Source organism: Lagenorhynchus albirostris, chromosome 17, assembly GCF_949774975.1.
Source record: "Lagenorhynchus albirostris chromosome 17, mLagAlb1.1, whole genome shotgun sequence".
NCBI lineage: Eukaryota > Metazoa > Chordata > Mammalia > Artiodactyla > Delphinidae > Lagenorhynchus > Lagenorhynchus albirostris.
The window spans coordinates 80,577,936-80,597,995 of NC_083111.1; the positions used below are offsets into that span (position 1 = coordinate 80,577,936).

Here is a 20,060-nt window from a genome sequence, read left to right on the forward strand (position 1 = left end):
GAAAGTGGAGCAGTCAGGACGCAACCCAGCCTCCCGTCTGGCTGCAGCCACTGCACCAGCACGCCCTGAGGACACCCCACTCTCACCTGGACCCCCGATGTGTGGAGGGGAGAGGTGCTGGGCGGCTCACGAGCTCTGCGGCCGAGCCTGGAGCCGCAGGTCGCGTGCTCGCCCTCCCAAGGGAGCCTCAGGACTCCTGGATGCCAGACCCCGGCAGGGATGGCCGGCCACAGCCGCAATAGGGCAGCCACCAGCCACACGTGGCTGTTTAAAGTGAAATTAGTCTAAAGTACGTAAAATTACAAATTCAGCTCCTCAGGCACACAAGCCACATTTCAAGGGCTCGGGAGCCACACGTGGCCAGTGGTGGATGTGTTGGACGGCGCAACACAGAACGTGGCCACCATCCATTCTGTTGGACAGCTCTGTAGGGCCATCTTTGGAGACCGGCCTTCTCTGCTCTTTGCCACTCCCGCCCCCGGCCCAGAGGCGGGCAGCCTGGGGAGAGGGGCAAGGGGATGGTGGGAGCGGAGGTCGGCCTCCCTGGGCCCTCTCACTGCCCACCTCCTGGTAACTCACCCTGACGCTGGCCCTGAACCTAGTCTGCTAGAACACAGACCACAACTGGGTCGCTGCTGTGTGTCCAGACCTGGCCTGGGCTGGTGAAGGGTGATGGTCCACGCAGGACCGTGGACTTCACGGAATGGAAGCTGCGGCACATCTGCCCAAGACCCACCGTGTGCTGGCCCAGTCACCCGGCTCTGGGCTGGCCCTGGCGTGCAGAGCCCCTGTGGAGGGTCCCGTCACTGTCACTGGGCCCAGGGAGGGTCTCGGACTGTCTGACTTTGTGGATGGGCTGAGATGTGTCTGGTGTGTTCCCGGGATACAGCGAGGGGCCATGCCTGCCGATGAGATCACCGGGGAGGATGGAGGACTTCCTGGAGGAGGGGCCCTTCTGAGCTTCACCCTTTAGAACCTGTGGTTAACCGGAGGAGCTGGGAGCCCCTGGCCTTGCTGTCCTTCCTCCCCAACCATCCCTCCTCTTTTTCCTCCCCTCACAGTTGCACAGCCTGAAGGGACCAGGGCTGAGTGGGGTTGGGAAGGAGGGGGGACCCAGAAGGCAGAGCTACCACAGGGCGGGGCCTCGCTTCTGCTGAGTGGCAGTGCAACTCCTTCGTGTCCTGGCTGGGAGGCTAATCATGGCATGTTGCATCCACAACTAATTATGTGCATGTGAATCAACTAATTACTCACCATGCTCAGCGCCCGCCACCCCAACTCTGGCTGGCAAAGTTCACGGAGTGGTTGGAGAGGACCACGAATGTCCCCAGGCTGGGAATCCCGTGCAGTCCCTACTGCCCAGCCCCCACGTGGCCTCTGAAGGCCCGAGAAGGGCTGCCAGATGCTAAGGGCTCTCGCTCCACCTCTGTCCCAGGAGCCAGGAGTCAGAGAGCCTGGTTCTAGACCACCCCGCTCCGCACGCGACCGCACGTAGGTCCCCCCCTTCTCCCCTGAGGAGAGGACTGTCCTATACGAAAATGCTTGGAAATAGACAGGGCCTCGAGGAATGCTTCCTGCTGCTCCACTGGGGGTCCTCCCAGCCCCCCACAGAGTTCCTGTTTCTCATCCCTCAGGGATGCCTGAACGTGGACACTCAGGCCTGGGAATAAAGAACTGGATGCGTAAGACTGCCAGGAGGACGGGGCTCAGAGTGGGACCAGGGCCAGGGCTCAGAGTGGGACCAGGGCTCAGAGTGGGACCAGGGCTCAGAGTGGGACCAGGGCCAGGGCTCAGGGTGGGACCAGGGCTCAGAGTGGGACCAGGGCCAGGGCTCAGAGTGGGACCAGGGCTCAGAGTGGGACCAGGGCTCAGAGTGGGACCAGGGCCAGGGCTCAGGGTGGGACCAGGGTCAGGGCTCAGGGTGGGACCAGGGCCAGGGCTCAGCATGGGACCAGGGTCAGGGCTCAGAGTGGGACCAGGGCTCAGCGTGGGACCAGGGTCAGGGCTCAGCATGGGACCAGGGTCAGGGCTCAGAGTGGGACCAGGGTAAGTCAGGGCTCAGTGTGACCAGGATAGGGGCTCAGAGTGGGACCAGGGCCAGGGCTCAGAGTATGACCAGGGTCAGGGCTCAGAGTGTGACCAGGGTAGGGGTTCAGAGTGGGACCAGGGTCAGGGCTCAGAGTGTGACCAGGGTAGGGGTTCAGCATGGGACCAGAGTCAGGGCTCAGAGTGTGACCAGGGTCAGGGCTCAACGTGTGAGCAGGGTCAGTCAGGGCTCAGTGTGACCAGGATAGGGGCTCAGATTGGGACCAGGGTAGGGGTTCAGCATGGGACCAGGGTAGGGGTTCAGCATGGGACCACGGTAGGGGTTCAGCATGGGACCAGGGTCGGGGCTCAGTGTGTGACCAGGGTCAGGCCTCAGCATGTGACCACGGTCAGGGCTCAGCGTGTGACCACGGTCAGGGTCAATGTGTGACCAGGGTCAGTGATCAGTGAGTCAGTGGCTGTGGTGAGGGATTGGTTCATGGCCATGAAGAGGGCTTTTAATGTCATGCGCTCTCTGCGGCTGGGGGAAGAAGTTCTAGAACCTGGATAGGGTTGACCTGCCAGGGGATCGTCAGTTTCAACCTCCTGTGCTAAGCCCACTCCGGGTTTCTTCAAGCTGTGGCCCCGCCCTCAGGTGGCTGTGAGATGGTCAAGGGTTTGCACAAGCTTTGGTGGAGGGTGCTGGATGTAAACTGGTAGCAAATCTCTGGAAGAGTGGCCATTGGCTTAGAGTTCTAGAATCCTGGGGTGTCTGGGCTGCAAGAAACCTTCAGAACCCTTCTGTCCCGGTACTCACGCGCCCATCGGGACACTGAGGCTGCAGCAGGGCCGGTGTGACTCTGTTCATTTCAGGGCGCTCAGCTGGGTGTGGGCCTGGGGCAGTGGATAGAAGCCCTGCCCTGGAATTTCAGGGGCCATGCTGACTTTGCTCCCTCCTCAAGGAGGAGCATGGGGGCAGTTAGGCACCTCTGCTTCTAGGAGGGGGAACTGTCTGGGGTCTGGATCAGGAACTGGGGCAAGGGGACACTTTTCTAAAAGGGGCAAGTAATGGAGGGAGGCAAGGAGTCCCAGAGCAGGGAGGGGGAGACATGGCCCTGCTGAGAAGCCCCGTCTGAGGGGACACCACCTTGCGCTGGATGGCCTGGGTGGAGGGGGTCCCAGCCTTGCCCTGGGAACCCCAGGCGGGGGTCCCAAAGCAGAGGAGTGGGATGGCTGCTATCCTCCCCCATCCACGGGAGAAAGGTTGGTGGCAAAGCGGCAGCTGAAATCCTGACTCAGAGCTACCTGCACCCTTGGCGGGGCCTTGTGGCCTAATACCAGAGGACCCCTGGTGGCCACGAGCTGCTAGTGCAGGGAGGAGATGGAAGCAAGGGCAGCGGGCAGAGAGGATCTGGGCTAGGAAGGGTGGGAGGCGCAGATGGGGCAGCACCTTACCCCCACCCCGCCGGGGGCACCACCTCCATCTCTTCCCCCAGTTCAAAGACTTTGGGAAGAAGGTCCTTTCCCCGGGAGGGAGGGGGAAGAATAAGGCTGGCCTGGAGGTTGACTGGGAAAGGGGCCTCCCCTGCCCTCCCAATTGCCTTGGGATCTGTGTCTCCCTAGCTCTTCCGACCAGTCCCTCAGGACACCCCTAGAGGCTTAGGCCACAGGCTGGCCTTTCGAGAGGGACCGGTTTGGACGGAGCTCCACCCGATGAGGGGAGCAATGTGCAGTGACCAGAGACGGTGCTGACTGTGACGGTGATGTAGTGGCTCTGTTCGGGGGTTGTGGCAATGGTCATGGAGAGAGCAGTGTGGGAGTGGCTGCTGACATTCAGGTTGAGAATGGTGACAATGATTGCGGATTAATGTTTGGTGGTGACAGTGATGACACCCTGCTGGAGCCTCCTGGGAAGAAGCTGAGAAAAGCAGACAGTTGGACCAGATGCTGGGCTTGGGCAGCAAAGGCATTAGTGGACTGCTAAGATGATAAATGTGTATAGTATTGGATATTCAGGCGGACCCAAAGAAGATTTTGCATTCAGAGTGGACCACAAGTTATGAAAAAGAAGCAAGGGGCTGGGAGGCATAAACATCCTGGTAGAGAAGGACCCTGAAGTAATCTCCCTGAGGTCATTCCTCCAAGATTCTGTATTTCATTCTAGGGAGGCCCCCTATGGGTATCTGGCCAAAGGTCTCAGAAGAAGAGGGACTGTTGTCACTTTAAGATGGGAGATGAAGCAGCTAAAGGGGCCATTTCCATCAGCTTATGGAAAACAAAATCTAAATATGCGACTGGGATGTCCTCACTGTCACCAAGTCAAAGGAGGATGCATGGAGGATGTGAATGTGGATGGAATGGCTGAGGACAGCTCCACGGGGTAAATGGTGGTCTGGACCTCACTTTCAAACCCTTGGCTCTTCTCCCATCCCCTCCCTCAGCATCTCTCAGAACAGAGTACCCCTGAGGAGACTCGACAAATCCAACCTGGGCAGTTCAAACTGGCCCTTCCCACGTCCGCCAACCTCTGACCCTCTTGGATGGGGTCCAGAGTCTGTGCCTCTGACTCTGTCTCTTGCCCATCACTCATTCCATCTTCCATCCAACCCGCCCACCCACTCTCATCCACCTATCCATGCATCACCCTTCTAATTGCACGGCCCACCCCATCTCTTCAGCCCTCCACTCATGTGCCATCCATCCATCTATGCACCCACCTACCCTGCCCATCCTCAGCCGCCTCTTTCCTCCATCCATCCACCCACCCTCCACCCTTCCATCTACCGTCCCACCCGTCTCTCTAGGCATCTGTCCATCCACCCAGCCTCCGGAGCACCTCCTCAATCTACACCCACTTACCTCATCCACCCTTCCACACATCCCATCCTCTCATGGACCTCTGTGCATTGTTCACGCACAACCCCATATAACTTCCTTCCCTCCATCCATCTGCCCTCTGTCTACCCATGCATCCCCCTGTCCACCTATCGACCCATCCATTTATCCAGCCGGCCAGCGGCAGCCACTCCTCGGCTCCTGGAAGAGGCAGAGGGCTGAGACCCAACTCTTGGTTTTCCTGCTGCATGGGGCAGGAGCTGGGCTTTCCTCGGTGTGCGCGCTTGTGTGCGTTTTACCCGTGCCCCCAACCCCGTTATCTCTCTCCCCTCCCCCACACCCCGCCCCCCGCTCGCGCTCCCCTCTAATGTGTGATCTGGAAGCTCTATAAAGCCTGATGTAATCCGTAATGCAGTCTCTGGCTCCCGATTCGGGATCCAGTTTCAGAGAGGGAGAGATTGGGGAGCGCCGGCAGCCCGGTGGGGGGAAGCAGCTCGCCTCTCTCCTCCTCCTTCTCCTCGTCCTCTGCCTCCTCCTCCTCCTCCCCGCGCCGCCCCGCCCCCGGCTCGGCTCGGCTCGGCTCGCCCCCGCCCCCCCCCAGGAAGGGGAAAAAAGGCGAGAGGAGCGGGGCAGGCGACAGGAGCGGAGCGGCGGCGGCGGCCGGAGAGGGAGCGGCGGGCGCAGGCGGCGGCGGGCGCGGCGTTGGCGGCGGCCCCGGCGGAGCGAGCGTGGAGCCGGCGAGCCGGGAACACAGGCGGCCGCGCCGCGTCCTGGCCGGGCCCGGGCCCGCGCGCTCCGCATCTCCCGCAGCCCGGGCATCCGGACCTCCCCGGCGCCCGGGGGGCGCCGGCAGGCGGGGGGAGGGGAGGGGGCCTGCGCGCGCCGGCGGGTGCGCTCCCGGGGACGTCGCTGCTAGGCCTGGAGCGGGCCGGGGGCGACGGAGGCAGGAGGACCCCCCCGTCCGCCCGGACGCCCGGCTCGGCCGCCGGCGACGCGCGGCGCCCCTGGGTATTTGCAACTCGCCGGATCAAGTCTTCGCCAGCGGGGCCGCTGCTGCCGGGAAGGTAAGGAAGGCTCCGGCGGGCGGCTGGGGGCTGGGGGCGCGGCGAGAGGGGGTGCAGCGAGGGTGGGAGGGGGCCGGGGGAGGGGCGGACGCCCGGACTTCTTAACTTCGCCGTTTGGAGCTTCGCAGCTCCGAGGTTTGCGCTCGGAGCTCGGGAGTTTGGACCCCCCTCTCCCCCCGCCCCCTGCCTCCTCCAGCGGCCGCGACGGAATCTGGCAGGTCTCCGCGCGCCCGCATTGGGAGGCTGAGGAGGGGGCGACCTGGACGTGGGAGAGGCTCCTCGGCGCTGCTCACCTGCCCCCAGTCCACACACACGCAGCCTGGCCGGGGTGGCAGGCCAGGCTGGGGAAGACACCCCCTCCCCGTCATAGGCACAGACTCAGGGCAGGCTGGGGAAGGCGTTCCCGTTGTGTCCTCACCACATACGGACGCTGGCAGGGGCCTCAGGGAGCCCCAGATGTCCCCACAGCCACACGCAGACCCAGGTAGGTTCAGGAGGGACACCCCAGTGTGTCCCCCTTCCCCTCATCATAGCCAGAGCCCCTACAGACATTGTAGGGGCCCGAGATGTCCTCCCCCACGCACAGTGCCTCCCTCGAAGCCTCACGGTAGACCCGGCACTGGCGGTGGACACTCCCCGGAGGTTCTCTTATCCCCAGATCGGGCGGAGGGCTACCCTAGCGCCCGTCCGCCCCCCTCCACACACACGAAAGCCCTGACTCGTTCCGTTCTCGGCTTCTTTTCCGCTCGCTCGGACAGGCCGCGCGGATAAGCCGCTCCGAACTTTGGGTCGGCCCTGTGCCCTCTCCGCGGGAAGCGGGGAGGCCAGGCGCCGGGCACTCCTCGGTCCCCATTCCCAGCGGGCGGAGGCCGCCGGCCCTCCGCGGCCGCCGCGCTCGCTTGGAGCCGCGCGGAGCTGCCTCGAGGAATGAGCCTGGCCCCCGCCCCCTCCCGGGCAGGCTGGGGCTCTGGGCCCGGCCGGGTGCCCTCTCCCACTAGTCTCCGCGGCCCCCTGGGCAGGGCAGAACGCGTCTCGGGCCTGCCTCGGGAGGGGGCGGCGGAGCTGAAAATCGCCGCGAAGCAAGGTGGCCAGGAAGGCTCGTCAGAGGATGCGGCTCCCAGCCCCAGTACCTCTGCCGGGCCGCGGCGGCTCCTGCTGGGGTCACTTCCCAGGCAGCCTAGAGAAAGCGCCCGTTCAGGCACCCAAACCCCGGCCCGCTGGGCACCTTACCCTCCCCACTTTTATTTTCGGCTTCCAAGTTTCTTGGAGCGCAGGGAGGCAGGATGGGACCGGACGAGTCCTAACCCGCCCCTCCTTCAGCACCCTTTCCCTCCGCGCGCTCCCCAACACGTCCCATTCCCCCGGGTCTGGGTCGAGGATTCCTTAGCGGCAACTACCGAGGAGTTGAAAGGTGTGCAGGTGTGTGGGTGGGCAGGGGGCGCGCACCCACGCCCCAGAGGAGCGGATTGGCAAACGTGGTGGGGAGGGAGCCGGGAGGTCTGCGCTCCCAACCCACCTTCGGGACCTACGGGGACCCCCAGTGCCTTCCGCCACTACACAGACACACGCCCCCTACGAGCAGCGGCCGCGCGGGCGGGGTGGAGAGGGCAAACGGGAGGCTGGGGTCCCTTTTCACATCCGGAGGTGGCATACGGTGTATCTGGGGTCTGAGGAGGCGGCCAAAGCGTCTCCTAGAACCCGAAGCCTTCCATTTCTTGGCGACCCCCGCCGCCGCGGAGGCAGCGAGGGAGGTCGAGGGAGAGAGCCGCTCCCTCACTACCGCAGGCGGCAGCGAAACTCTGCGTCCGGACGCCCGGGTGCCGCCGGGTCCTGCTTTGAGTACCCGAGCAAGGTCAAGCAGGCGAAGGAGGGGGCGGGGGCTCCTGGGCGCGCCCCCGCCCGTGCAGAGTCGGGGCCTTGGGAGGGGGTGTGGGCCGCCCACCGAGCCAGCCCCGAGAGCCCGCTGCCCGCGCCCGGTCCCCGGAGGCGGACGTTGCGCGCGTTCCGGGATCCCGGAGCGCCCCGCGCCCGGCCCGGTGCCCTTCCTCCCGGCTAGCTTGCTGGCGCTCGGCGCTGCTTTCAGACTTGTTGCTCCTGGATGCGGGGGACGGGGGGGGCCGGCCTGGGATCACCGGAGCCCGGGCGGCGGGGGGCCGAGCGCGAGGCCGGCGGGAATGCGCCAGGGCGGCGCGCGGCTCCGCGGGCGGGCGCGGCGCGGAGGCTCGAGCAGGGAGTTTGCCGCCTCCGATCCCGGAGAAGGGCGCTTGTCCCCGCCACGCTCCCGCGCGGGGGCGGAAAAGACGATTCGTCGCCCTCGGCATAACGCCGGTCTCCTCCAGACCCTGGGCCGGGAGGGGACGCAGCCAAGTTGTCGAGCCCTCCCTTGTCCGGCTCCGGCCCCTCTCGGACCTCTGTGGCCGCGTCCGTGAAATGGGGGCGAGGGTGGGGGTCTCGGAGCCCTTCCGGCTCAGGCCCTCGGCGCTCGTCCCGATGTCCAGCGTGCTGGGCCCGCAGCGTGCTGGGTCTGCGGCGTCCCGACCGGCCGGGTCCGGAGGCAGCTGGGCGCCTGCGGACGCGCGGCCGCGGGGACGGGCACGAGGCGGACCTGGCAAAGCCAGACGAGCAGCGGGGCTCGAGCAACCTCCCGTGGAGTCCTCGCCCCCCTGGCCGGCCTGCCCGGTCCGGCCCCGCCTCCGGAACGAGTCCTGGGGCCCAAGCCCGCCCCCTGGGGACGCCTCCAGCTCAGGCAGGGGCGGCGGGCGCAGGGCTGCGGTGGCGGTGGCGGAGGGCGGCGCGCTGTCGCGTTCGGCCGAGAGAGGGCGCCCGCGCCGCCGGCCGCCTGCCCGCCCCTTCCGTCTCTTCCGTGGCCCAGGCGCCCGCCCCATCCTGGGCAGCCCTGGCCGCCCCCGCCCTCTCGCCGGTGCCGCCGGTCCCTCCGCTCCCGCGTCTGGGCGGGAGCGCTGTGACCTGTGTCTCTCCACGCTCGCCTGGCCCCCGGACCTCCGTGCCCTGTGCACGGGCGTGAGGAGCATGTTTGTGTACATGTGTGCTACGCGTGCAGGTGTGTGTCCGGCCGGCAGGCTGGCGGCATGTGTGGGCAGGCATGCAAACTGCCACGTGTGTGTGTGTGTGGCGCGGAGCGGGTCTGTGTGAATGTGCGCCCTGGATGGCAGTATTTAACCGCACCACATTTTACCTGTGGCAGGTCCTGTAACTGGCTGTGTGCAAGAGGTGGACCCTTGGGAGTAAAGCTCTAACCCCGCCCCCCAAACCTCAAACCTGGAGGGTTTTGTTAACTCTATCCGAGCCAGCAAACCCACACTATCCCATTGTCCTCTGGAACCCTCTGGCCTCCAGCCTCCACGGCTGCAGCTGCGCCATCGGTCAGAGCTGTGATTTCTGTGTAAACACACACGGCCTGGATACCCTTGTGCACAGCTTGCACGCACACACATACTGAATGTGTGGGTGCCCACGTGTACACACTCGCACTAGTGGTGCAGCCCCGACGAGGAAGAGGGCATGCCCCCCACCCGGTGTGAAGACTGGTGGGAATACGGGAGGAAGGAGACACTGCTCGGCTCAGTGAATGGACCCTGGGGGTGGAAGACAGCAGCCTGCAGGAGCCCAGAGGTGGGGCTCCCCGAGAACCCTCCACGGGGAAGTGGCAGCTAAGCTGGGAGAAGAGCGGTGGTGGTGGTGACGACGAGGAGGGTCTCAGTATGGGACCAGCCATGCAAAGGCCCTGTGGCAGGTGTGAGGCGTAGACAGGAGCTGGAAAAGAGGTGAATGGCAGGACCAGGGCTTCAGAGGGAGCGGGGCCAGACCGCAGATCCCTGTAGGCCTCGGGCTATGTCCTGGGAGTGGTGGGGGCCACGGGGGGGTGTAAACAGAGGTGATGACTTGGCCTGATGGACACGCCAAAGATAGCGGGTGCTCCTAGGGGCAGCCAGGTTGCATGGGGCTGCCCCGCCCACAACTGCGCTGGACTCCAGACTTCACTTGTCACCACAGAACGGCCATCACCCTGATACCACCCGAGAGCCCCATCAGCGTGCACCACAAACAGCCCACAGCACAGCACAGAACGCGAGCGTGCGCTACCCTGGAATCTGGGCCCCGAGGTGGACATTCATGTCCGGGGACATGGTGTCGCTCCGAGGACCCTGGGGCCGCAGGGCACCGGGAGAGCCCCTCTTCCCACCCACTGCCCATTTACGGTTGTTGGAAAAGTAAGGCCAGAGAGGGGAAGAGCTTCCCATTGGAACTTTGATTCCAGGCCTTTGCCTCCGCGCAGCTGCAGGCGACAGAGGCACAAGGCCCGCCCCCTGCAGGGCGGGGCTTCGCAGGGAGACCCCAGGGCCTGTGGCCTCAGCTGAGTGTAAACCCCTGGGTTCAGATCTCTTAGGGAGCCGTCCCTGCGTCCCAGTGTCCTCCTGGCTCCCAGGGTAGGGAGGACGGGCGCCGCCCGCCGGGGAAAGCACACCGCAGGCGGGAGGGTGCCGCCCTGGGGGGCGGGGCTGCCAGTGCAGGTCTCGGGGAGGGCCCAGTTGTCCCAGAGGGATGCGAGTGCCTTCAGAACACAGAGAGCGCTGTCCCTGCTCCCCGCCAGAGCCCTGACCGTTTGGGTCCCAGCGCGCAGGGGCGCCTCCGGAAAGCCTTCCACGCACACACGTGCACACCTGCACACATTCACCCCGTACACGGCGACCCTCCCTGCTGCTGCGCACACGCTCCCTCACGCACTGCACACGCGTGTGCATAGGCGCCCCCGCGCGCGCACACTGGTCCCTCCGCAGTCCTGTCCCGGTCTTGGGGTCCACCTCCCCGGCGCTCACCGTGGGCTGCAGGTTGGCTTGCCCTTTCTCCTCCGGGCCCGCCCTCTGCCACCCTCGCTCTCCTCGGCCGTCCTGGAGAGAGGGGAGAGGGCGCCCCGTGGGTCTCGGGGAGGCCCAGGTCCGGAGCCTCGATACCTCTGGGCACCAGGTACCAAGGTGCGCCTTGGGGCGGCCAGTCCTGCCACAGCTGCTGGCACCGTTAGGGTGGGCCCAGGGGACGCCAGGAGCCCTGGGTTTCCTGAAGCACGTCCAGGCTAAGCACCCCCTTCCTCTGTTGTCATCCCCCCTCCCCACTCCATGCTGTCAGGACCTCTGCGTCCCCACCTGGCCAGGCCTATCCGGGACGTCCCTGGGACCTCAGTGTTGTCTGCCGGCCGCCAGGGCCCTTCCCGACCGCCTCTTCCGATCTTGTCACCGTCCTCACACCCTCCCCGTGTGGCCTTGGACAGGTGACCTCGGATGAGCCCCCCTTCCTGGGAACCTCAGGCACGGATCCTGGCGTGGGGTGTGGGTGGGCATCACTTGTAGGCCAGCCGCTGAGCGGGCGTGGAAGGTGTGTCTCCCTCTCTGGGAACAGGGGCTTAATCTGGGTACCGAGCAGGGGGACACAGAGGGGAGAGGGCAGTGACGTATGTCACACCCAGAATTTCAGGAGCCTCCCCTCCTCAGGAGAGTTCCCCGCTCCGGGGGTTGCCCCAGTTGATGGGGCAGACGCTCTCACTGTCCCCGCCTGGGACTCTCCAGAGAGCGTGTCTGTGTGCACGCGAGGGCATCGTGTGCGTGTGTATGCAACCACGTGTGTGCATGCCCGGGGCGCAGGACGCAGTGGAGCTCAGAGCGGGAGGGGTCCGGCAGGCTCAGGTAAGGCTTCTAGGACAGCCATCTGGCCCGTGTCCTGAAGGACAGGTGGGTGTCTGCTGGGCAGGGGCCAGGGCAGCGGGGGCAGCCCGGGAGCTTGAGGGCACGGGGTGTCTTCAAGGCCTACAGGTGGTTTGGGGTAACAGGCTCCTGGGCAAGAAGAGGTGTGATGAGGGTGAGGGTGTGCACGGGGAGGCCTGGAGCAGAGCCAGAGGGCCCTCCCTCCACCCCCCAGCAGTGGACCTTCCGGGGCACCTTTCTTTTTCCTCCTGGGGAGCTCTGCCTGGCCTCTGGCCAGATTCCCCTGGCAGCCCCTATGCCCAGGCAGGCAGGTAGGCAGGGGAAGGAGGCCTCCCTGCCGGCAGCCCAGCCCCGCCCAGGCGGCCCCTCCCCGCCCCGCGGGGATACCTCCCTGGCAAGCTCCCACCTTTCTGCTGTGAGTGGAACATGGCCGGGGCCTCCTTGGGGAAGGCCTGGGGTGCGCCACACGCCAGTCAGGAGGGCTGGGGGCAGGATCTCCTAGCGGCGCCCCCAGCTCTGCTCATGAACGGAGGCTCTGCCTGTCGGCCTGACCTGCCACGGCCCAGGAGGGCGGCCCCCGCTGGGCGGTCAGGTGCCCCCGGGGGGCCCTCCCCTGCGTGCTCTCCCAGCCCCACCCGGCCGCCGGCTCCGAGCCACGGATGCCCACGCGCCCCTCCCCCAGTGCAGCCTTCCCCAGGACACACAGGCGGGCACTGTTCAGAGTGCCGGGCGGGACAACAGAGCGCCTTTTGTGGCTGGTGTCGGGGGATGCCATTGGCGGCCTGGGGTGGGTGGGGAGGGATGGAGGCAGGGCCTGGGTCAGGCCTGTGTGTTGAGCAGTTGCGGTGGGGTGGCGGCGGGGGGGGGATCCCACGGACTGAGGTGAGGCTGGAGGCTTCTGGAGGCTGATGGGTGGGCATCCAGCCCACGCCCCTGAGGCGCCCAGGGCTTCTGATCGAGGCCAGGGGCTGGATGGTCCCCCGTGCGCAGATACGTCTGGGACGGTGGTGGGAGGAGGGCGCGTCACCCCTCAGCGGGCGGCGACCCTGCCAGCTGTGAAGTGGGGCGGCTGCTGCTCCTGCCTCCTGGGGTCCCGTGTGCGGTCAGCGCCCAGTAAGCAGCCACCGTCTCCCTCTCTCGTCGCCGTGACTCCAGATCCCCGTCCTCCGCCTGCCGTGGCCGGCTCTCTGGGGTCCCCCACCCCTCACCCCGAGGCCGCCCTGCAGGCTCTGAGAGGCCGCGTGGTAGGTTCGGGGCAGAGGCTGGCCAAAGGGGTGGGGGCCAGACACCAGGAGGGTTTCCCTGCAGCAGGGCAGTTTGGCCCTGAGAAGGTGATGGGAGAGGCGGGGGCCTGAGGGGGCTTGGGTGCTAATTGGCCACCGTCCTTGGGACCCCAAGATGGGCAGGGGCGATGGACGCCGCAATGACCCAGGTTGGGATATGGGAACCCAAGGACAAGACCGGGGGCCTGCAGCCCCAGGGAGACAGTCCCCCCGTGAGCACCTCTGGAGAGGAGCGACCCGCAGCCTCGCTGGACCCCGGCACCGAGGCCAGGAGCCTCCTCCAGGCCCCTCACCTGTGGTCGCCAGGCTTGTAGAGTTTGACCCCCAGCGGAGGCCTGGGCACTGGGTGTGGCCGAGGGGAGCAGGCGTGAGCCAGCCCGGGGGAGCCACAGCCCCAGTCACCTGCACCCAGTGTGGAGCCGGCCTTCTGCCGGCCTGGCCCTTCTCTGAGGCCCTGCCTTGGCCTCCGTGGGGCTCCGTCCTGGCCATGGGCTACCCCTCCAGGCAAGCACTCCTCTCCCAGCCCCAGTCCCTGTCCCACTGCCCTGCACATCCCATGATTAAACGCTGAGCCCTCCTCCTGCTGGGAGCCTTGTACAAGCGTGCTACTACACGTGTGCGTGTGTGCAGACACGCACACACGTGTGCACACACAGAGACATAGGTGTTTGCACACGCACGTGCGTGCACAGGTACGGGCACACGTCTACTCCCCCCAGATCAGCGAGGGTCCCCACCACCTATGGCCCACATGCTCAAGCTAGAAGCCTGGTCACCTCCATGACCCTGTTTGTCCTCTGACCACCCTCCCGGCCCAGACACCACACAAGCCTCCCCCCGGCTCTCCCTGCCTGTGCCCCCTCCCCCGTCAGAGGAATCCCCCCAGTGAAGGTCGATGCTGTCCCCCTCATCCCGGAACCCTTCCCCAGCATTGCCCCCTCCAGGACACTAGCCCTGGGTGCCAGGTGGGGTCAGGGGCTCCCCTGCACGCCCCACCCCGTCTCAGCTCTGCTTGCCCGGGCCTGGGAGGGAGTCAACTGGGCGGCCTCCACCACGGCTGTGTGACCTGGGGCCTGACACGGGCGTCCCCCGGACCAAGGCTAGAGGGGACCTCTGAGCCATTTATCCAAGGCCTTGTTGGAGCGTTTCAGGCAGGCAGTTAATGGGGATGGAGAGGCCTCAGCCTCTGGAAAGCACCTGTGGGTCTGTTGGGGGCGGGGCGGAGGGCAGGGTGTGGGGTGCGGGCAGGTGGAGGGTGAGTGACCGCTGGCAGGCACGGGAGCTGTCCGTGCTGACGGCCTGGGCCTCCTGCCCAGCTCTGCCCCGAGACCCAGCCAGAAGAGGCAGGGCCAGGCCAGTTCTGTGGCACTCAGACTCAGAGGTGGGACAGCGTTCTGGCCAGCAGAGCCCTGCCCAAGGCCCAGGGTGTGGAGCTGTTCAAGGTGTAGAGGAGGCCTGGCCCCTGGTGGCCCCAGTGGTCCGCCCTGTGGAACCCTGTGTGAACACCCCATGGGCGGGCCCTTCTAGGCCGTCTCCTGGCCCCAGGAGCCTGTTGAAGGCTCATAACAGAGCCTCAGTCCCGGGTGTGTGGCGTCCTGAGCTGCCACTTAGCCCCTGTCCCCATGGGCGCCTCCCGCCTCCCCAGGGTCCAGGCCAGCAGCGTCGCCTCCACATCGCAGCGCCCAGCCGGGGCCGGGGCCGGGGCCGGGGCCGCTCTCTTCTGAGTCCTGCACATCCTTGCCCTGCCTCCTTCCTCGCCCCCCAGGCCAAGCCCTGTGTTGCCGCCCTTCTACGGGGCAGTTCTGAACAGGGCGCTGCCCTGCATCTCATCCTCGCTTCTCCCTCTCGCCTGCTGTGCGGGACCCTGGGCTGGGCCTCGCTCCCCTGACAGGCCCTCAAGGAGCGGAGTGAGCTGGCGTGGATGAGGGCCAGCCGGCAGGGATGCTAGGAGGGCCCCGGCTCGGCCCAGCTCCCGCGGGCCCTGGGACGGGGGCAGGATCAGGGCCGGTTCTGCCGGGCCTAGGGCAATGCCAGCTCTCAGAGGGCAGGGGCTTTGTGCGGCAGACCTGGGCCCGGACCCTGCCTCAGGCGCCCAGCACCAGCAAGCCCCCACCAGGGTTGTTCGTCTGTGGCCCCCACGTGCCCGTCCGCACAACCGCGCCATAGCAGGGGCCCCCGGATTGCTCCTGCGGAGACAGAGTGCCCCGCGCAGGATCGAGCCCAACATTGGTCCCCTCCCTGCCATGAGCCCTGCTTCTCCTGTGCTTTCCCTCCACGCTGGGCCTGGCTGGGACGCCCCTCCAGGCCTGCGAGCCCACAGGGTGGTGGAGGCAGCTGTGCAGCCTTGAGGCTGAGTGTCTGAGACACCTGAGGCCGGGTGTGTGCGCCAGGCTGTACCCACATTCCACACGGGAGGGCTGTGGCGTGGGCCGCCAGGGGCTGGGGTGGGGAGGGGAGAGTGTGGGCCCGGCCTGGGCCATCTCAGGACCGGGCAGGCCCCTCTGGGGGAAGGTGCTGTGTTTTGGGGTGGCCTTGACCCCAGGTCAAGGGGGGTGAGTCAGAAGGGGTCGGCTGTCGCGTGGCGGGGGTCAGGGTGGTGTTGGGGAAACGCCCGACTGTGATCAGGGTTTCTGCTGGGTTTTGCCGACTTCCACCTGCGATTCTCCGGGGCATCGGAGAGGGTTTGTCCCGGGGCTGGGGCCCCAGCTGGGGGCCTGGTGGCTGCATTAGGTCCCAGCCTGGGACCAAGGGAGGGGGCGCTGCAGCCGGGGCTGGGGTTCAGGTGAGGTTTCGGATGCCATGGCCACCCCTGCAGGCAGCCTCCTAGGTCTGGGATTGACTGTGAGACCCTGGCCCCAGCCTCTCGGTTCCCACACATGGCAGTGGGTGGCCAGGGCAGGTGGCTCTGCTATGCTGGCGTCCGAGGCTGGCCCCCGGCGCGACCGGAAGAGGGGCTTCCTGGAGGCAGGGGCCAAGTGCAGGGTCTGCATGCGGGGTCTGCAAGTCCTTTCCTCAGGGCACCTGAGCGTTGGCCACTGAAGAGCCCCACAGGGCCGCCCCTGGTGATCCGGAGCCCCTACCGCGGGTGCCTGCTGCCCCATCTCTGGGTAAACCCGCAGGTCCAGCGCTGACCTCGTGCCGGGAGAGTGAGGCTGGGAAGCGAGGGCCTTGGCCGGGTCCACACTGCCATGAGCGGGGCAGCCCGTGTCCAGCCATCCTGGCCAGCCCGAGGCCGCCCACGCCCAGCTCCCTTCTCTGCCTACGAGGCCTGCCAGGAAGGACGCCAGGAGGGGACTGCAGAGCAGTGACCGACCTTGTGTCGCCGGCCAGCTGGGCCCAGGCAGCAAGAAGCAGCGAGTCCCTGTGGGCAGGCGGCTGGCGTGTGCACGGTCGGCGGAGCCGAGGCGCCGGCACCAGGCCAGGCGGGCTGCGGGGGGCTGCCGTGGCTCCCCCCCCTTTGCCCACATGCTCAGCTGCTGCTGCCCGGACGACGCCCAGCAGGGGCTCTGGGGGGAGGGTGGGGAAGCTGAGGTTTAGGCAGAAGGAGCTTTGCAGGGTCCACGTGGAGGCGCGTCAGGACGGGCAGCGTTGGCTCCCCGGGCCCGGGACGGCTCCGCTGTGTCCCTGCTGACCTGGCCCGGGAGCTGCCCCCACCGCAGGTGTGAGCCGGCGGCACGCAGCCAGTGCCCACTCCTGGTGCAGCGCAGGTGACCCCAGGGCCACAAGGTTGGGGTCAATCTGGGGGTGTTCAAGTGTGGGTACTGCCGCCCCCTGCCTGTGACCCCGTCTGAGCCTTGATTTCCTCATCGTGAGATGGGAGGCAGGGAGCGGCCTGGCTAAGTGGGGAGGGGCAGGCCGAAGCCTGGTCCCGGTGGCGGCAGGTGACTCCGGGGCGGGGAGAGGGAGGCTCCCTGGCAGGAACATGGCTGGTGGGCCAAAGGGGGCACCTGAGTGGCTGTGTGAGCAGGAAGGGGGGGCAATAGGAGGTGGGTGGATGTCACAGTCACAGCCAGAGACCCAGAGACGGGACACCAATCCTACCCTCACCCCCCAAAAACTGGTCACTCCTGCTGTGACGAAGCAGAAGTGGGAGGGGTCTCTGCACCTGCACCGGGCAAGGCCCAGAGGGGCGGGGCTGCAGGGAAGCTAGGCAACGGCAGGAATGACCTGTCTCCTCTGCTCCCCTGCCCTGCTTCCCCTCTGGCTGGGTTTGCAGATGCTTCCCTGAAAGAGGGCTGGAGAGGGGTACGGTCTGAGAGGCCACAGGGGCAGAATGGCCTCCGTGGCCACCCCATGGCAGGCGGTCGGGGCCAGAGACCATGGAGCCACGCCAGGCTGCCCAGCCAGACGGGCACAGCCGAGGCCCCTGTGGCCTGCGGCCCTGGCCAGGGCAGCCCACCGCTTCCTGCTCAGGCTTGGTGGGGGAGGAGGGGCCCTGGCCCCTGGCTCCTGCCCCTGCAGGTGGACATGCTGGCAGGTGGCAGACAGACAGGTGGGCAGAGCAGGTGCCTGAGAGCGAGGCCAGGGCCTGTGTCGGGGGCCCAGAGCCCGGGGCGGGCACTGCCCCCAGCGTGCCAAGTCCCAGCCTCCCCCGGGGGCTCACACGAACCCTCTCTGCTCTTTCTCTTCCAGCTGCTGCTGGCGGCCACAGGCAGGCACTGGGGCCCCGGACGTTAGGAGCCGCCCCTGCCCACTCAGTGGCCTGAAGCCGTCTCCTACTCCTGCCCTCGCTTGAAGGCCCTGCCCCCGGCCCCGGCCCGCTCCGCTCGCTGCTGCCGGACCCTGGCATGTCAAGGCCTGGCTCGCGCCTGCCTGCCCAGCCGGCGGAACCCTGGCGGCCCCGCGAGCTAGGATGAGGGGCCAGGCCGCCGCCCCGGGCGCCCTCTGGATCCTCGGGCCACTGCTGCTGCTGCTGGGGCACCAGGCGGGCACGGCCGCGGGGACAGACGCGGGGCCCGGGGCCGAGCCGTGCGCCACGCTGGTGCAGGGCAAGTTCTTCGGGTACTTCTCGGCAGCCGCCGTGTTCCCGGCCAACGCCTCGCGCTGCTCCTGGACGCTGCGCAACCCGGACCCGCGCCGCTACACGCTCTACGTGAAGGTGGCCAAGGCGCCCTCCTGCAGCGGCCCCAGCCGCGTCCGCACCTACCAGTTCGACTCCTTCCTGGAGTCCACACGCACCTACCTGGGCGTGGAGAGCTTCGACGAGGTGCTGAGGCTCTGCGACCCCTCGGCGCCCCTGGCCTTCCTGCAGGCCAGCAAGCAGTTTCTGCAGATGCAGCGGCAGCGGCCGCCGCAGGACGACGGCCCCGCGCCCCAGGACGGGCCCCCCGGTCCCAGCGACGACTTCTCTGTGGAGTACCTGGTCGTGGGCAACCGCAACCCCAGCCGGGCCGCCTGCCAGATGCTGTGCCGCTGGCTGGACGCCTGTCTGGCTGGCAGCCGCAGCTCACACCCCTGTGGCATCATGCAGACCCCCTGTGCCTGCCTGGGCGGGGACACCGGCGACCCTGCCTCCGGCTCCCTGGTGCCTCGCGGGGATGTCTGCCTGAGGGACGGCGTGGCTGGTGGCCCCGAGAACTGCCTCACCAGCCTGACCCAGGACCGGGGCGGAGATGGCGCTCCAGGTGAGTGACGGCTAGGAGAGGCCCTGGGGTGGCTCTCTGGGCATACGGTGGGTGGGAAGGGTCTTCTCTGCAGGGCTGCCCTGGCCACCGATCCCCCGAGCACTTCGGGGAAGCCAAGTGCAAAGAGAGAAGTTCTCTGCAGGCTCGCTGAGAATGGGCAGCCTGGGTGCTTGCCTCTGGCCCCCAGGGTGCTGGGGTGCCTGCCTCATGGGTGGTGCTTGCTAAGTGCTCAGGGAAGGGAGGGAGGGATGGAGGGAGGGAGGGAAGGAAGGAAGAGCGGGTCTCATTTCTCCCAGGATGAGGGAGTTTTAGATTCCTGGCTGCAGGGAGGGTCCCTCCCGGTCCCTCCCTTTTCGCAGGCAGGACCATTCTCATGGGCCAGCAGGCTGCTGTGGCCTGTGGCCGGGGTCTGCAGGGGCCTCCTGGGACACGGGAGAAAAAGTGAGCAGAGTGGACTCATGTGGTCAAGGAGATGCAGTGTGGGGCTTGCACATGGTTACAGCCATGCAAACCGTCAAGCAGCAGTTAGTTACCCAGCGCCTGTGAGGTGTTCTAGGCGCCGGGGACACGCAAGGAAGACAAGAAACAACAAAAACAAAACAAAACAAAACAAAAGCCCCGCTCTCGCTCTCGCTCTCGCTCTCGTGGAGCTGCCTTCTGGGTCTGGGCGGTGTTAAACGGCAAAGCACAAGAAACAGGCACGTCAGGTGGTGATGAAGACACCGCAGGGGGAGGGACCCTGGTGGCGGGGCTGCATGTCACCTGGAGGTCAGGGGGCCATGTTCGAGGTTCTGGGAGGGGTGCGGGTGAGCCCCGTGCGGGTCAGAGGGCAGGGCAGGGCAAAGGTGGGGTTGGGCGTGTGCTCAGCTGGTCCCACCTTCTTAGCAGTTTGGGTTCCTCAGTGAGACGGCCACCTGCACAGGAGGGCGCCATCAGTGGAATGGGACACCGAGCGGGCCCCCTGGCATCGGGCAGGAGGGAGACCCTGTGCGTGCTTGGAGCGGGACGCCCAGGGTGTCTCGGGAGGCTGGGGCCGCGTCAGGGGACAGCTCTTCACCGAACGTGGAGTTTGAGACACCAGACAGCGTGCCAGGCGTCCGGGGCCAGGCTGGGCTGGGCGTTCATGCGGGCAGGTCACCATGAGACCAGGTGACATGGTCCAGGGCTCTTGGTGTCTCCGGAGCCAGTAAGGCCGATGGATTCCTCCGACTGACGTCTGTAAAGGCATCAGAGAAGCTACGTGGGGTTACAGAGGAAACCAGCTATCCTGGAACATGGTTCTATTCATGGGCCCCGGGCCGTGGATCCCAGATTAGAAACCTCCGTGGAGCGGTGAGCATAGCTGGAGGGGATCAGGAGAGGAGGGAAGAAGCGGGCAGCGCCCCGGGAGGTGGAGGCGGTGTGGTGTCCAGGAAGCCGGCAGAAAAGCCCCATCTTCCATCAGTTGTGTCAGGGCCCCCAGCGATGGCGTGGGAGGCTGGGAGGGCTGACCTTCGGGCTGGGCAAGGTAGA

At 66.6% G+C, this 20,060-nt stretch overlaps 1 protein-coding gene across 1 annotated transcript in view; it reads left to right on the forward strand.

Annotated features, from left to right (window-relative positions):
* Positions 1-5,814: 5,814 nt before the first annotated feature.
* The window catches only part of ADGRB1 (adhesion G protein-coupled receptor B1), an 82,499-nt gene continuing 68,253 nt past the window's right edge, over positions 5,815-20,060 (forward strand). The window contains exons 1-2 of the mRNA XM_060127808.1: positions 5,815-5,924; positions 17,557-18,548. Of these exons, the coding sequence (XP_059983791.1) occupies positions 17,777-18,548 (772 nt within the window). The 5' untranslated portion in view covers positions 5,815-5,924; positions 17,557-17,776. The remainder of the gene's footprint in view (positions 5,925-17,556; positions 18,549-20,060) is intronic.